The following is an 18,048-nucleotide window of genomic DNA, read 5'->3' as shown; positions in this document are numbered from 1 at the left end:
GACTGGTTAATGATTTTTTAATGGAATCTCTTACTTTTAATATTGATAACCTTTTAAAACCAATGGGGTATGAGACACTTGGGGCTGATGTTTGAAGTCAACTTGGATGGATATTGTTGAACTGTAACTTTTTTGTAGTTCTGTAATTTTTCACTAGCTGCTGGGAAGATAATACTTTTAACAGGAACAAGTAAGTGCTGGAGTACAGACATGCCTTGATGGGAGAGTGGGGATGGCAAGGAAGAGCAACAGACATGAAATGCAGAGTTAATGGCTTTCCTGCATATTTTAGGGAAGGATGATGTGCTGGTTCCAGGCAGCACCTGGTGAATTCAAGTATGCATTTAACATTCAAAGTCAAGCTCTGCTCTGTGTAGGGCCAGTCAGGGCTTGCAGGGACTTACCATGTGTGTGGCTCAGAGCAAGATATGTATTCCTGTGAAGTTGGTGACCATCTAAACTGAGATCATGTGCCACAGCACAATGTTTATTGTGAAAGTAATACAGAGAAATGATTACTTGTTTTAAGAATTATTTACTTATTTACTTATAGAAAACTGCCTAGCAACTTATTTCCTTACTTCTAGCAAGTTATAGTATTCCTTATAGTATTTTTGAATATTGCTAAGAATCCTGCTTGCCCAGACTGTTCTGTGGAATTTTACCAAGGACTACTGTGTCCATCAAAACAAAACAGTTTACTGTGAAAATCTACCAAGAACTGCAGTGTTCAGCAAAATATCATGTTTTTGTCCTTGAAGAACAGATGTGCTCTAACTAGTTGGGCCTCGGTAATGAGTAAAGATAGCCATATACGGATGGTAGAAGTTCCATTGGTTCCCTTAAATAAGATAGGATGAGTAAACCGGCTGAAAAACATTTTTGTTGTTCAAGAAATTGGCCAACAGAATCTGCGCGTGCTCCGGGGAAAAAACAAGGTGAGAAAGACTGTGAGCCTTCCTCCCAAAGACGCCCCCCAGGAGGCAACGCGCAGGTGCAAAGAGAACATAAACTGCTGACACCAGCCTCTAGAACTAACCCAGCCTCACTCATGCATATGTATGTTTGTGTTATGTAATCCAATGGATATGTATATCCACACTCTATAAGTGTTTGGTAAAAAGTGCTGTTGGTGTGCAAGCTTTGTGGAGAAATCCCCTTGCACCCTGGTGCCGGAGTAAACATACCTGCTGTATAACTCCATTCGAGTTGTAGAGTCTGTTTCCGCGAATCAGTTGGCACCCCAGATGGGACCCTCTCTGTCCGGCTGCAGGACCGGCTGAGAAGGGACGTTCTAGGCGCGCCCCGAGGTTTCTTTCTCGGAGAGCCTCCCTCGCTCTCCCAATCTCGGCAGGGACAGACAAGGACCATCTATCAGCGGATCCGGTATGTTGGAGAAAGGGGAGACCTGTAAGTCGTGAAGAGACGTCCTACACGAGATAAAGGGCCTTTGTGCTCGTCCTGTCCCTGGGGTTGGGGCGCGAGTCCCCAAGTAGAGTGGTAGTGGGCCCGTGGGTTGCAGGGTGGTTTCAACACTCTGACCACATTGGGATCCTGGGTCGACCTGGGTACTCCTAGTACGGGGGTACAGGAGTGGTGTGGCATTGCCGTGTTACCATCAAATGTAAAATCTGGTACCGTTTATAATAATTTAGTCGATATTAATCAGGTGTGTATCTGTGGTAAATGATAAACGGCAAACGGCTCATGGTATATGATTTATGCTTTTGGCTTTGATTTATGACTTTTCTGATTTAGCAATTGTTGTAATTGGTGTTTTGATGTTTGTAGTATTTGTCATTTGATGTTGTGTGAGTAATAAGTGCAAGGGCCCCTTTGTGTGGGTGTGTGACTCTTCTGCGGGTGTGAGACGCAGCCCAGCTGCAGCTGCGGAGTGCGGAGTTCTCTGACCCGCAGTCCCGTTATCCCGCGAGGGAAGCGGCCGCAGAGGAACGAAGCGCAGGGCAGACTCTGTACCAGTGGGGGGGTAGTGCAGGACGAGGGAACATTCCTTAGTACAGAGCGCCCTAGTGCCCGCCCGCTGGGTCATCGGTGCTGCCTGTTTGTTCGGGCTCAGTGTTTGAAGTGTCATAGGTGAAATATCTCCTCTAGCGGAGGCAGTAATTCTGTGTTAATTGTTGTCTTGAATTTAGGTGCGTACTCTGTGGGGAGAGCGCACCCTTGTACCATCTGCCTGAGGGCGATATTGTCAGCTTAATCGGGTAGCGTTTTAAGGTAAAGTAGACAAGATGGGAAGTGGCCAGAGTGGGGGAATAGTCAAAAAGTGTCCCCTGGGCTGTATTTTAAAACGCTGGAAGAAGATAGGGGGACCTCCAGGCGCAAGTGTGAATAAAAAGACACTAATCAAATATTGCAATCAGTGGTGGCCCCTATATAAATTGGATGAGGGGGAAAATGGCCCCTTAATGGGTCCTTGAATTATAACACCCTGCTACAAGTGATGCTGTTTTAAGAGGGATGAAGTCTCCTATGCAGACATGTTTTCCACCCTCCGAGACCATCCTGAATATCAAACAGGCTGTGGCCTGGCACCCCCATGAGATCCACTAGTGCTGGCTCTGGAAAAAGAAAATAAGAAGGAAGGGAAAGAGAAAGGGGCCGAAATAAAGGATTTACCAGAATACTATAAACCACTGGTAGGAAGCCGGCAGGAGGAGAGTGAAAGTTTGGAGGAGCCAGAGCCAGGCTCCCCACCTCACAGCCCCGTATCCTCTCACCCTCGGAGACCAGAGAAGCGAGCGGTGGTGCCTGGTGCCGGCTCCTCTGAGAGAAGCCATAGGGCCGGATGGGGGCGCCCTGTCAGAATAAAAGTCCCGTTCACTTCCTTTGATCTTGCAACTTGGAAAAGTGCAGCGAAGGGGTATCGAAGCGACTCTGTTGGGGTGACCAAGCATTTTCAGTTTCTAAAAAAACACCCGTGCTGGGACCCCAACAGAGGAGCCCATATGAGATTGCTAAATGCACATAGAGATTGGATTGTAAGGGGCATGGAACGGGCTATACCGAAAGCAATTAACTGTGCAGCCCTATACGCAGGGACCTAAAGATACTCCATCAGAATTCCTGGAGAAGCTGCGGGATACCGTGAGGCGACACACCCTTAGATCCAGGATCAGAGGGAATACAACAGTTAGTGTCATCATTTATAGGGCAATCAGCATGTGACATTCAAAAGAAGTTGCAAAAGCTGAAACTGTTAGAGAGTAGGTATTTGGAGACCTTGTTGTGTATAGAGAGCATATAGCAATAAGAGAGGAGGAGATCTGCATCCTGTTGTAGCAAACCCATATACATTATTAATTAGATTAGTACCAGAATTGGCTCAGTTTACCATGCTGGACCTAAAAAGATGCCTTCTTTTACTTGCCTTTGAGCTCCGAAACTCAGTTATTGTTTGCGTTTGAATGGGAAAACCCGGAATCCGGAAGGAAGATTCAATTAACATGGACTGTGCTACCCCAGGGGTTTAAAAATAGCCCCACTCTCTTTGGAAACCAACTAGCTAAAGATCTGGAGAAATGGGAGCGGCTGCATGGAATCGGGGAAGTTCTGCAGTATGTAGATGATTTATTAATAGCCACAGAGATTAAAGAAATGTGCATAATGTGGACTATTAGTTTATTTAATTTTTTGGGACTTAATGGTTATCGAGTCTCTCCACAGAAAGCCCAGGTAGCTCAGCAGCTTAACTTACCTTGGATACGAGGTCACGGCTGGTCAACAGACCCTAGAACTGCAAGGAAGGAGGCCATCTGTCAGACCCCTCGGCCACAGACAGCTAAAGAGCTCCACTCCTAAGAATGACCGGATGGTGTCGCCCGTGAATATATAACTATGGAGTCATGGTAAAACCCCTTTATGAACTATTAAAAGTCAAATCCAAAACCCCTCACTTGGAATGGAGAGGTGGACAGAGCATTCCATCAGCTGGAAAGGAAGCTGATGGATGCCCCTGCTTTGGGTTTACCAGACATCACTCAGCCTTTCTGGTTATCCTCCCACGAGAAACAGGGAACAGCCCTAGGGGTCCTGGCCCAAAATTTGGGACCAGATAGAAGGGCAGTGGCATACTTCTCTAAACAACTCGATGAAGTAAGCAAGGGATGGCCTAGCTGCCTGAGGGCAGGAGCAGCAGTAGTTCTAAATATCCAGGAAGCACGAAAATTCACATTGGGCCAAAAAAATCACAGTACTAGTATCCCACACAGTGTCTGCAGTACTCAACATGAAAGGAGGACACTGGCTTTCACCTCAAAGGTACATGAAATACCAAGCCCTCCTAGTGGAACAGGATGATATAGAAATAGAGGTTACTAATATTGTCAACCCAGCTTCTTTTCTCAGTGGAACCACAGGAGAACCTGTGACACACGACTGCCTGGAAACAATCGAAGCAGTCTATTCCAGCTGGCCAGACCTCAAGGAGGAACCATTAGAGGATGCTGATGAATCCTGGTATACGGACAGGAGCAGTTTTGTTCGACAAGGTATCCGCAAGGCAGGATACGCGGTGACCACCGAAGATCAGGTAATAGAATCTAAAGCTCTTCCTCCAAATACCTCAGCACAAAAGGCAGAAATAATAGCTCTAACATGGGCACTGGAGATGGCCAAGGGTATGAAAATTAATATATGGACGGACTCTAAATACGCTTTCAAAGTGGTCCATGCTCATGGGGCAGTGTGGAAAGAAAGAGGACTCTTGTCTGCACAGGGAAAACATATAAAGCATGCCAAAGAAATCCTCAAACTCCTGGAAGTGGTGCAACTACCTGAAAAGGTGGCTATAATGCATTGCAAAGCTCACCAAAGAGGAAGTTCCAGCCATGAACTTGGCAACACTATGGCAGATCATGAGGCCAAAAGAGTGGCTAAAGAAGGTAAAGTAGAAGTGCAGTCTTTGGTTCCAGACAGTAAAATATAAATTGATTTTTCTGAACTCCCAAGAAAAGGGGGGTTTCAGTACCTTTTGGTCTTGACAGATACCTTTTCCAGGTGGCCAGAAGCACTCCCTTGCTGAACTAATAAAGCCAGAGAAGTAACTAAGGTATTGTTACAAGAAATAATACCAAGGTTTGGGGTTCCAGCAACAATATCCTCAGATCAGGGATCACATTTTGTGGCAAAAATTGTCCAGCAGGTTAGTAAACTTTTAGGAATAGACTGGAAATTACATAATTACATACCCCGTATAATCCACAAGCCAGTGGTCAAGTAGAAAAATGAATCATTTAATTAAACAACAAATAGTAAAACTAGGCCAGGAAGCTGGATTGTCCTGGCCCCAAGCATTGCCCTTAGGCCTTCTAAGAATCAGAACCAAACCCAGAACTAAGGAGGGATTAAGTCCTTTTGAAATAGTATATGGGAGACCATATATGATACAAGCAGGAATATCAACCCAGGTTGGAGATAAAATACTAACAGATGATGTTATAAGTCTACAAAAGCAGCTGCGAGAAATAGAGAAATTGGTCCTGGGGACCAGGGCTCAAGGTCTGGACGGGCCTGTACACAACATTAAACAGGGTGATTATGTATATATCAGATCTTTTTCAGATTCACCTCTGGAACCAAAATGGGAAGGTCCGTGTCAGGTGTTATTAACTTCCCATACAGCAATCAAGATTATGGAACAGACATCGTGGATACACCACACCAGGGTGAAGAAGGCCCCTAAGCCAAAATGGGAATCGACACCTGTGAGGCTGCTAAAGTTTGCATCCAAAAATGGTGATATGGGTATAAGTGCTTATAATTTTGCTGAACTGTAATTTAACAAGTGCTTGGGAATGGCCTTGGACAGATGCTTATTTTGGACATTATGGGAAAGAATTTATTGGGGATGAATTTGGCAACCGTTATAATATATGACAACATGACATTTCAACCAGACAAATGGGAAAAGACGAATTCAATCCATACCTGGACAGTTAAAAAGAGGAAAAGAGGTACAGATCGGTTGTAGAATCTTCAATGCGAGTGATGTAAAAGATCCGCCTCCCCTGACTCAAATTACTATCAAGAAAATTTCCAATGGGAGAATGGGATCCAGACTAGGCCAAGCCCATTGTGTGGCTGAGGTTTGTTGGTATGTATTTACTGCAATCCAACCAGTATCCATTATTTGTTTAGGAGGAACCAAACTGGGGGACCGAGCAGTATCTTTCAAATTCAGATTAAATATAACGCAGGAGGAAACCACAACCACTCCTGTTTATGCTATTCCAACTCAGGTTACTAATTCAAACCACGTAGAACTTAAACGATTGAGAGCACCATCTGTGTATCCGATAGGCCCATATGTAATTAAGAATGTTGGTCAACAACAGTTAATATCTAATCCAACATGGTCTCTTAAACGAGTTGAGCTACTGATGCAAAGCAATATTTCAGAGATCCAGCCAGCCTGTTCATCTCTCTTAAAGACCTCTTACGAAGGATGGACAACCTGGATGCAAAGACAAACACTTCATACGGGGCGAACAAAAAGAGACCTAATTGGTGCTCTAGGGACAGGATTGGGAGTTTTAAATAGTAACCAGTGACCTGAACAAAATACAATATCCTCTAAAATCCTCCCTCCTAACTTTGGACAACGATCAGTGGCTTATGGCAAGTGCATTTCCACAATGGGAGAACCTAAATGAAAAAGATAAGAAGATAATTGTAGATGCATTAGACACAATTCAAACTAACGTTTCTACAGCCCTTAGTTGTGTCCAAGCTCAATTACGGATACAATCAACAGCAGCCTCAACCATCAGGGAAGGTAGGGACGGAATCCTGCCAAGAGAATTCCAAAAAGTAATATGGGATAATGCAACAGAATTTGAAAGAAGATTTCAATCATGGTGGCACTTAGTTAATTTTACCTTCGACCCCCTTAAGAACACAGCCACAGCTTTTGTAGTAACGATATATCGAGCTCAGGTATATAAAATGTATCCGATTGTTGCATTAGGATTGAATCATCATGGAACTGTGATTTATCCCTTAGAGCACAGGGTATGGGCTATAAAAAATAAGAAGAAATGGCAAACTATTGATGTTGAGGCCTGTACTGTGCGAGACCAGCAAGGATTCATTTGTGAAGATAACACCATCAAAGCTCATGGCATTTGTCTGGACACTGAACAAAACGTCTGCCAATTCGAGATTCACCCTAATGAAACCCCAGAGACTATTATCATTTACATGGGGGTGGGATGTGTTTGTTTAAGAACCCTGTGTGACTTTGTACAAGTAGATGACCTTATAATAGATACAAGTAATCATTCGAACATCTGTATCTGCAATTTCATTAGTCTTACAGGGTGTGATTTCAATTATACTGCTCCTGTCACAACTTATCAATTGTTACGATCTAATTATAAATTAGTTCAAGATTGGCAGCCCACGCCTATTGGAATGGATCTGACCCTAGTAAGAAAACTTTTGCATCATGAAAACTTAACAAGATTGATGAAACAGGTCCAAGAAAGTGGACAAAAGACTTTAATTACTGTCCAGCATGATACAGAGAGAATACACCAAATCATGGAACGAGTGAAATCAGACGGAGAACACTATTGGTGGGATGTGTTTACAGGCTATTCCCCATCAGCTACCAAAATCTTAAATATACTGACTCATCTGACGACAATATTAACAACAGTAAACCTTATCTTTTGGTGTAAATTGAAGAACCTAACAAAACAAATATGGACCTTACAGACAGTAATAAAATCTAATGAAACCCTTTTGACTGCAAAAGAATTTGCTTAGGGAAAAGAAAAGGGGGGAATTGATACAGAGAAATGATTACTTGTTTTGAGACTTATTTACTTATAGAAAACTGCTTAGCATCTTATTTCCTTACTTCTAGCAAGTTATAGTATTCCTTATAGTATTTCTGAATATTGCTAAGAACCCTGCTTGCCCAGACTGTTCTGTGGAATTTTACCAAGGACTACTGTGTCCATCAAAACAAAACAGTTTACTGTGAAAATCTACCAAGAACTGCAGTGTTCAGCAAAATACCATGTTTTTGTCCTTGAGGAACAGGTGTGCTCTAACTAGTTGGGCCTCGGTAATGAGTAAAGATAGCCATATACGGATGGTAGAAGTTCCATTGGTTCCCTTAAATAAGATAGGATGAGTAAACCGGCTGAAAAACATTTTTGTTGTTCAAGAAATTGTCCAAGAGAATCTGCGCATGCTCCGGGGAAAAAACAAAGTGAGAAAGACTGTGAGCCTTCCTCCCAAAGACCCCCGGAGACACCCCCCAGGAGGCAACGCGCAGGTGCAAAGAGAACATAAACTGCTGACACCAGCCTCTAGAACTAACCCAGCCTCACTCATGCATATGTATGTTTGTGTTATGTAATCCAATGGATATGTATATCCACACTCTATAAGTTTCTGGTAAAATGCGCTGTTGGTGTGCAAGCTTTGTGGAGAAATCCCCTTGCACCCCGGTGCCGGAGTAAACATACCTGCTGTATAACTCCATTCGAGTTGTAGAGTCTGTTTTCCGCAAATCAAAAGCGCTGATTTTTGCAGTCCCAGCCAATTCCTCTGCTTCATCAACTGTAAGGAACAATGCTGAGGAAAAAGGCATGTCCTTCCTTTGCCCAAAGCAGATGGATGCTATATGTATAGATACAGCTTCCTTGGATTTCCAAGCCAAACCTGTAGTGGTATCCAAGACGAGGGGATAGCACCTGAACATGAGCTGTCAGAGGGAAATTGATGACCATGCCATAGTTCCCTGCTGCGCTGAAAGGCCTTAAGTTCCCTATTGCTTTGTGTTTGATATCAGGCATTTTTCCAGTTGTGAAAAGTGAATGGAAAAACTCTACCCAGGGTGGTGTATTGTGAGGGATGGCTCCAGGCCTGAAGGAGGAAAAGCAAAAGAAAGTGGGAGGCTAGAAAGCTGTAAATTAAAAAGGGGTGAAGGACACTCTTCATACACCCTTTCAACCTTTCTTTTAATTTCCTTGTCTGTTAAACCTTAGAGCAAAAGTTTAATCAGTTTATAATGACAGTATGCAACAGTATAGCATATATCCTCCATAATCTCTTTGGTTTTGCCACAGTGAAAAAAAAGAGGAGAATTTAGTGTGATTATTGCCCCTTTTATTAAGCAAGTATTTTGTCTGTGATTCCAATGGAGGTGAACTCACAGCATTGTTCTTGTTTGCCAGCTACTCCATAGACTGCAAGGACCCACAAACAGTACTAGATATGATTTTTGTTATCACATCAGGGAAGAGCTTTCCTCATCCATTAGCCATCTTTTGGACCTGTGAAGCTTTCAGTGTGAATCTGGCACCATGTTTCATTTTCTTAAGTGCTGCATGGATTGTAAAAGAGGAATACTGATTTGGCTGTTTCATTTCATTCATTTAAAATGTATCATTTCCTTGTATCAGTTCCTTCTCAGCAAATATAAGAGACACATCATTCATTGACTGATTTGAAAAGAACTCACTCAGCAACCTTGAGCTGCTGACTTTGACTGTTGCTCAAGTGTTGTCCTAATATCAGAGGGCAACAGCTCTTTCTCCGAGTCTAGAGAGTCAACTATCATGTGCAAAAAGAGCAAAAATAGAGCCAAGCTATTGAGAGAGGCAAGGACTCTGCCTGTGTTGACACTTGGGCAGCTCCTTTCAGCCTCAAGGAAAGAGTTAATGTGACTCAGAAAGGATGGTGAACATCACCACATGGGTTAGTTAGCAAAGAGATGTAGCTTCCCTGTAGCTAAAGGCAGTGATGATGAAATTGTGTCACTCAGCATGTGTACCACTGCCTGCCTTCCTGTTTGTCCCCAGGAGGGATTAAGCTAGAAGCCCAGTATGATCCCTCCTGCCCTGCCTAAGGAAAACTCCAAGGAAGTATGTGTAAGAAGCTAAGAGGGTACCTGGACGTCCACCAGCTAAATGGCATGAACCATCCAGACTGAAAAATCCCCCATCCTATGGAACAGCTCCAATACAGGACTAGGTTAGAAACAATGACTCAGCTCTGTCCAGATCTCTTAAAAAATGTCCCAATCCAATGTTGGGGGAGGTTTCAATATGATCCCAAGACACAAACGAGGTCAAATGCCGTACACCCAAAACAGTTTTTATTATTAAAAGTGAAGGGAGGTAGCAATAGGACAGAATGGAAGTGATGAGGGGAAAAGTTAATAACTAATTTGTACCTTTAAGACTGAGCCTTTTGCCCACCTAGCTGCAGAGAACTGATAAAAACGTCAGGTCTTCGAAGATAAGCCTGCCTGGAAGACAATGGGATTATAGAGAGACCGGTTCTGACCATCCAAAGTACACAGCTTGTGATAGACAGTAAACTGTTTATTCATCAAATTCCGTCAAAGATACTGGAATCTTGTGCTATGTTATTCCATAAACTATGTAAGCCTAAGCTTAATCTTAACTATTACATTGTGTAACGACTAACAGACTATAAGTGCTTATCTAAATTAAAATGCTGAAGCAAGGACTTCTACTGTGCAAAAGACTGAAAGGAGGGAAAAGGAGGGGGGTTGAGAAGGGCAAAGGGGAAGTGTCTGTACTCTGTGTTACCTTATAAGGTATAAACAAAAGCTTTGTGAGACTAATCTCAGGAAAGCAGGAGATACGAGGAATTCGTGACGCGAGGAAGACATGGAGCCTTCATCCCCACGACCACCAGAAGGCAGAAAACGACCCCCTAGCAACAAGGCATGCAGATGCAGAGTACACCCCTCGACGAGACACAGATACTGGAAGACGGAGGATATAAAAGGAAAGACTTTCGGGAAGTGTGCGCGCACCGTTGGCAGAGTTGAACTCCCCGGCCGCCCAGCGCTGTTTTGCTTGTTACCGCTTGCTAAGTAAACAATTGAAATTTTGATTGGCTCTGACTCACAGCAATTTGAGAAATCTACTTATAACACAGCTCAGCAGAAACTAGCAAAAGGTCAGAAGTTTACCAGCGAGGAAGACTTCGAGCCTTCATCAAACGACCACCAGAGAACACCCTGAGGGCTTTTTAACTATTGCGTTAGAAGGAGAGATCCTCCACACACCCAGCACCATAATAAAGGAATATCTGCTTAATAACTCCAGTTATTGAGTTTTCACTACATCAGAAGGAAAAGAAAGAAATCAAGCAAGCATGCAGGACAGAGTCACAAGAATAACCACCATCATGGATCCAGCAGCATCCCATTGATCCTCACCCAGATGTAGCAGCATCCCATTGGTCCTCTTCAGTGGTGGGTGCATACCCAGCAAAATTCTCAGTCACCTTTTAAGTTTGTCTTATCAGCTGATTAGCATATCTGCCCACCTTTAGTTTGTCCTCTGTTCCCACAGATTTCTGCTGACTTCATGCTTCTTGAGCAATCATCCGGCTTCTGGGGCAGAGCTCACCTCTTATCAGTTCAATGGCGAAGGTGCAAAATCATTAGCGATACAATAGAGCCACAAAGTATCAGGCTTATACAATGGCCGGTGATCAGCAGTCCTTGTGCTTGATGAGAAACACCTGGTTTCATTCAGTCCACCTCTTTGAGGCTTATCTAAGGAGTTTGTCAATACAACTGTAAGGGAGTGGAGGGTGCATCCTTCAATACACTCCTGCTTCCTTGGGTGACATTCCTTAGACTAATTACAAAGGCCACAGCTGGTCCTTGATGAACGGTCGAGGCATTACTGACACCACCCTGTGACTCAAAGCACACACACAAGCAAGCTTTGAGACAATCATTTGACATTTCTGTCTCTCACAAAAACACATTGAAAACACATTTTAAAACACTTAAAAATTGGGGGGGTTTATTACAGACTAGTGAATGTCCAGAGGGAAAACTAACCAGCTTGTATAGCAAGTGAGTCAAATGCAATTTTTCATTTGGCTTGCAGTCAAAAGAAGATTCAAATGACGTACAGAATCCTACCTCCACAAGTACATAGGACAGCAGCGTAGTTGAGAGCAAAATTTGATTGGAAAAAAGGAGTGAACTGGCCATTTCAATCCCTTCTGTAAGCATTCCTGATTAACCACAGCTGTTGGTTTTAGAATAGCAGGTCTGAGGATTAAAGTATTATGTAGGCTGAAAACACCACATCACATCTCTAAAATTGTTTTGTATCATTTAATACTCTGCATACTCTTAGGATCAATTCTTAGGTCCTCATTCATTAATGGGAACCTCCGTCTCAAATCTAGTTAATGTTTAGGGTTACTCACGCTCTCTCAGAGGTTTTTATAAGAGATTCTGCCTTCAACCCTGCTTTATCATATTTTCTCATTTGTACTCATTTGTTAGCTCCCTCAGTGACAGATCTCTAGAAGAGCTGTTCAGCAGACTCGAGCTATAGCCAGCAGATGAAAACAGACATCTCCAGAAATGTTTCATTGTTCTTTAAGGTAGACAGACAGGCAAATCAGCCATTGGGTGTGATACAGAGAAACGATTACTTGTTTTGAGACTTATTTACTTATAGAAAACTGCTTAGCAACTTATTTACTTACTTCTAGCAAGTTATAGTATTCCTTATAGTATTTTTGAATATTGCTAAGAACCCTGCTTGCCCGGACTGTTCTGTGGAATTTTACCAAGGACTACTGTGTCCATCAAAACAAAACAGTTTACTGTGAAAATCTACCAAGAACTGCAGTGTTCAGCAAAATATCATGTTTTTGTCCTTGAAGAACAGGTGTGCTCTAACTAGTTGGGCCTCGGTAATGAGTAAAGATAGCCATATACGGATGGTAGAAGTTCCATTGGTTCCCTTAAATAAGATAGGATGAGTAAACCGGCTGAAAAACATTTTTGTTGTTCAAGAAATTGGCCAAGAGAATCTGCGCATGCTCCGGGGAAAAAACAAGGTGAGAAAGACTACGAGCCTTCCTCCCAAAGACGCCCCCCAGGAGGCAACGCGCAGGTGCAAAGAGAACATAAACTGCTGACACCAGCCTCTAGAACTAACCCAGCCTCACTCATGCATATGTATGTTTGTGTTATGTAATCCAATGGATATGTATATCCACACTCTATAAGTTTTTGGTAAAAAGTGCTGTTGGTGTGCAAGCTTTGTGGAGAAATCCCCTTGCACCCCGGCGCCGGAGTAAAACATACCTGCTTTATAACTCCATTCGAGTTGTAGAATCTGTTTTTCCGCGAATCAGGTGTGCTTCTCTCTCCCGATCACTACAGAAAGGGCTTAAATGACTAGCTTAGATGAGAGCTCTAGCTTCTTTACAACTAAAACCAAGTGAGATTAATCATAGAATCACAGAATCATAGAATCATAGAAGAGTTTGGGTTGGAAGGGACCTTTAAGGGTCATCTAGTCCAACCCCCCTGCAACGAGCAGGGGCATCTTCAACTAGATCAGGCTGCTCAGAGACCTGTCCAACCTGGCCTTGAATGTTGCCAGGGATGGGGCATCTACCACCTCTCTGAGCAACCTGTGCCAGTGTTTCACCACCCTCATTGTAAGAAATGTCTTCCTTATATCTAGCCTAAATCTACCCTCTTTTGGTTTAAAACTGTTACCCCTTGTCCTATCTCAACAGGCCCTACTAAACAGTTAGTCCCCATCTTTCTTATAAGCCCCCTTTAAGTACTGAAAGGTCTCCCTGCAGTGGGATCCTGTATTTTTCCTGTATTTTACTGTAATGTATATAATTTCATTTATACTTTTTCCTAACTGCCCTCTGTAGTCATTACCCAGTTACCCACTTGTAAGATGTTTTGAAACCTTTAACTCCTTGCCTAGTAAAGATAAGACAGACCTGGGACAGTCTGAAAAAATTCCCTGAGTACATCCCTAATAGCAGGAACCTAAAGAAAACAAGCGCCTAAGAAGACACCAGTGTCAAGATAAGTGACTGAAAGCTGATCTAAACTAACCTTGGAACAAACAGGAGCTGAAGGATGGATGAAGTAACTCTATGACCATTTATGGACATGAGAAACCTAAAGTTCACTAACGGACAGTGTGAGAAAGGCTGTGGGGACCCCTAAGGCAGGGAGCAGACCCTCACTCTATTTTTACTACGCATGCTCAGGCTCTGTAAATGAATTCTAAGAACCCATTAGCATAAGACTGCCTTTTCTAAGAAAAGCATTGCATATGTATGCTTTTTGTGTATAATAGAGTGTTTTCACAGAATCACAGAATCATCTAGGTTGGAAAGGATGTTGCAGATCATCTAGTCCAACCGTTAACCTAGAACTGACAGTTCTCAACTACAACATATCCCTAAGTGCTATGTCAACCCTACTCTTAAACACCTCCAGGGATGGGGACTCCACCACCTCCCTGGGCAGCCCATTCCAACGCCTGACAACCCATTATGCAAAGAAATACTTCCTAATATCTAGTCTAAACCTTCCCTGGTGCAACTTGAGGCCATTCCCTCTTGTTCTATTGCTTGTTACTTGGTTAAAGAGACTCATCCCCAGCTCTCTGCAACCTCCTTTCAGGTAGTTGTAGAGGGCGATGAGGTCTCCCCTCAGCCTCCTCTTCTCCAGACTAAACAACCCCAGTTCCCTCAGATGCTCCTCGTACGACATGTGCTCCAGACCCTGCACCAGCTTCGTTGCCCTTCTTTGGACACACTCAAGCAATTCAATGTCCTTTTTGTAGTGAGGGGCCCAAAACTCAACACAGTCATCGAGGTGTGGCCTCACCAGTGCCGAGTACAGGGGGAAGATCACTTCCCTATCCCTGCTGGCCACGCTATTTCTGATACAAGCCAGGATGCCATTGGCCGCCTTGGCCACCTGGGCACACTGCTGGCTCATGTTCAGCCGGCTGTCAATCAAGACCCCCAGGTCCCTCTCTGACTGGCAGCTCTCCAGCCACTCCTCCCCAAGCCTGTAGCGCTGCTGGGGGTTGTTGTGGCCCAAGTGCAGCACCCGGCATTTGGCCTTATTGAAACTCCTACAGTTGGCCTCATCCCATTGCTCCAGCCTGTCCAGATCTCTCTGCAGAGCCTCCCTACCCTCGAGCAGATCAACACTCCCACCCAACTTGGTGTCATCTGCAAACTTACTGAGGGTGCACTCGATCCCCTCGTCTAGATCATCGATAAAGATGTTAAACAGGAGTGGCCCCAAAACCGAGCCCTGGGGGACACCACTCATGACTGGCCGCCAACTGGATTTAACTCCGTTCACCACAACTCTTTGGGCCCGGCCATCCAGCCAGTTTTTTACCCAGCGAAGCGTGTGCCCATCCAAGCCACGAGCAGCCAGTTTTGCCAGGAGAATGCTGTGGGAAACAGTGTCAAAGGCCTTACTGAAGTCAAGGTAGACAACATCCACAGCCTTTCCCTCATCCAATAAGCAGGTCGCCCTGTCGTAGAAGGAGATCAGGTTTGTCAAGCAGGACCTGCCTTTCATAAACCCATGCTGACTGGGCCTGATCATCTGGGTGTCCCACATGTGTTGTGTGATGGTGCTCAGGATGAGCTGCTCCATCAGCTTCCCGGGCACCGAAGTCAAGCTGACAGGCCTGTGATTTCCTGGATCATCCTTCCGACCCTTCTTATAGATGGGCGTCACATTGGCCAATTTCCAATCTGTCGGGACCTCCCCGGTCAGCCAGGACTGCTGGTAAATGCTGGAAAGCAGCTTGGCGAGCACCCCAGCCAGCTCCTTCAGCACCCTCGGGTGTATCCCATCCGGTCCCATAGACTTGTGTATGTCTATGGGATGCAGCAGGTCACTGACTATCTCCTCCTGGATTGCGGGGGGGTCATTCTCCCAGTCTCTGTCTTCTGGCTGAGGAGGCTGGATTCCCTCAGTACAACTAGTCTTGTTATTAAAGACTGAGGCAAAGAAGGCATTAAGGACCTCAGCCTTCTCTTCATCACTTGTTACCATGTTTCCTCCTGCGTCTAGCAGGTGATGGAGACTCTCCCTGGTCTTTCTTTTGCTACTGACATACTTGTAGAAACATTTCTTGTAGTTCTTGATTGCTGAAGCCAGATTAATTTCCAGCTGGGCTTTAGACCTCCTGATTTCCACCCTGCATAGCCTCACAGCCTCTTTGTAATCACTGTGAGTGGCTAGCCCCTTCTTCCAAAGTCTGTAAATCTCCTTTTCTCCCCGAGTTGCAGCCAAAGGTCCCTGTTTAGCCAGGGTGGTCTTCTCTGTCGCCGGCTTCTCTTACAGCACCTGGGGACAGCCTGCTCCTGAGCCATTAAGACTTCCTTGTTAAAGAGCGCCCAGCCTTCCTGGACCCCTATATCCTTCAGGATCATCTCCCAAGGGATCTTTTCAAGCAGGTGCCTAAACAAGACAAAGTCAGCCCTTTGGAAGTCCAGGATGTCAATTCTGCCTAGCCCTCTACTGGCCTCTCTAAGAATAGAGAACTCTATTATTTCGTGATCGCTGTGCCCTAGTCATCCTCCAATTATTAGTACATGTGGCACTTGTGGTGGAGCGATCCCCAGTGCTGCCCAGAGCTGCGAATAAAGAATACCTGCTTAACAGTTATACTCAATTCTGACTGTTGATTGAAGCTCTTTGTTTCAGTAGAGGGGCAGAATCACCTCCCTCGATCTGCTGGTCATGCTTCTCTTGATGGAGCCCAGGATACTGATACAAGAAAATGATCACCTGCTTTGCAACTTATTTACTTATAGCAACTTATAATGATTTCTGAATATTGCTTAATAATCCTGCTTGCCCTTACTGTTCTGTGGAAGCTTACCAAGGGCTACTGTGTTCATCAAAACAAAGCAGTTTTCTGTGGAAACTTTCCAAGAATTACTATGTTTGGCAAAAATAAGAGACATGTCCTTGGAAAGCAGATGGGTTCTAACAAGTTGAGTCTTTGTAGACTATATATGGACATTAGAAACTAATACGCTAGTGCTTTTAGATAAGACAGAGGTGGTAAACCGGCTGGAACCACTCTTGTTATTCAAGAAATTGGCTGAGAGAATCTGTGCATGCTCCGAGGAAAAGTACAAGGTGAAGACTGTGAGCCTATGTAGGAGAGGCATCGGCCTGTCAGCGCAGCCCCTGAGAAGCAGTAGGGCTTTTATGAGAAACAGGCCTTTGATGAAAAACAGGCCTTGGAAGAAAGATAAGAAACTGCTGAGCTGTGCCAAGGTGGCAGGGAAAAACAACGGATAGCTGCAACATTGAACTGTAGAAAACTACTGAACTGTGAGAAGTTACCGCCGCGTGAACAGCGCATGAACAAGAAGTTGATTGGTCTGCACAGCCTGTGTTAGAGTGGTCTTATGCTGATAGGAGAAAAGGTTGATAGCTGTCTAATTGCTGATTTGCTAATTATGAAGTAAGAGCTTTGGTGAGAGCATAAGTATGTACTATTGTAAGAATAAACGGCCCTTGCCCTGCAGAAAAAAAAAAAAAAAAAAAAGAGAACACTCTGACTCGTTATTTTGGCCGCTACAACTGGTGACCCCGACGTGCGAATTCCAACCCGCCATGCGAATCCCATCTCGATTTGGGACAGAGCGAGGACCGCGGAAGCCAAGCAGTGGTAGCGGAGCCCAGATGAACTTTACGATTGGCGGAGGTGAGCCGACTAGTCTGGACAAGTAACTGAAGTCACCTGGAGAGAAGGTGAGCAGCTCGGGCTAACATGGGGGCACAAATTTCTGCGGAGGAAAAATCTATTTTACATATTTTGACAACAATTCTGGAGAAGTGGGGAATCAAATATGAGGAAAAGGTGATACGGACTTTGCTTATTTGGTGTAAAAGGAATGGGGTCCCTCCTGATGCACTCTCTGCTTTTAATCTTGAAACATGGAGAGAGGCAGGGAACACCTTATTTGAGGCGGCCACAAGGGGGGATACCATCACTGCATCATCTTTCACTACATGGCAACAAATACATGAATCCCTGAAACAGTTAAAAAGTGATCGGACTGCCGTGGCAGCTGCAGCCAATGTCACGTCACTTACTGGATCCGATTTTTGGAAGGATCATTTAGTTGTGGTTGAGACACCCCCAGTAAGGCCGCGGACCCCTTCCATGTGTCTACTACCTGCCGATGAGG

General features: G+C 44.3%; 2 protein-coding genes across 3 annotated transcripts in view; one reads left to right on the top strand and one right to left on the bottom strand.

Moving 5' to 3' along the window:
• Positions 1 to 10,356, top strand: part of LOC141917612 (uncharacterized) — a 32,501-nt gene extending 22,145 nt beyond the window's left edge. The window contains exons 2-9 of the mRNA XM_074810947.1: positions 158 to 190; positions 1,274 to 1,386; positions 3,031 to 3,105; positions 3,524 to 3,575; positions 6,157 to 6,342; positions 8,825 to 8,879; positions 9,536 to 9,635; positions 10,240 to 10,356. Coding sequence (XP_074667048.1) covers positions 158 to 190; positions 1,274 to 1,386; positions 3,031 to 3,105; positions 3,524 to 3,575; positions 6,157 to 6,342; positions 8,825 to 8,879; positions 9,536 to 9,635; positions 10,240 to 10,356 — 731 coding nt within the window. The remainder of the gene's footprint in view (positions 1 to 157; positions 191 to 1,273; positions 1,387 to 3,030; positions 3,106 to 3,523; positions 3,576 to 6,156; positions 6,343 to 8,824; positions 8,880 to 9,535; positions 9,636 to 10,239) is intronic.
• Positions 1 to 18,048, bottom strand: part of LOC141917808 (uncharacterized) — a 730,013-nt gene that overhangs the window by 406,742 nt on the left and 305,223 nt on the right. The window lies entirely within an intron of this gene.

The sequence above is a fragment of the Strix aluco genome, chromosome W (assembly GCF_031877795.1).
Source record: "Strix aluco isolate bStrAlu1 chromosome W, bStrAlu1.hap1, whole genome shotgun sequence".
NCBI classification, from domain to species: Eukaryota; Metazoa; Chordata; class Aves; order Strigiformes; family Strigidae; genus Strix; species Strix aluco.
The sequence above is the reverse complement of the archived record's forward strand: the minus strand, read 5'-3'. Positions and strand labels throughout refer to the sequence as shown.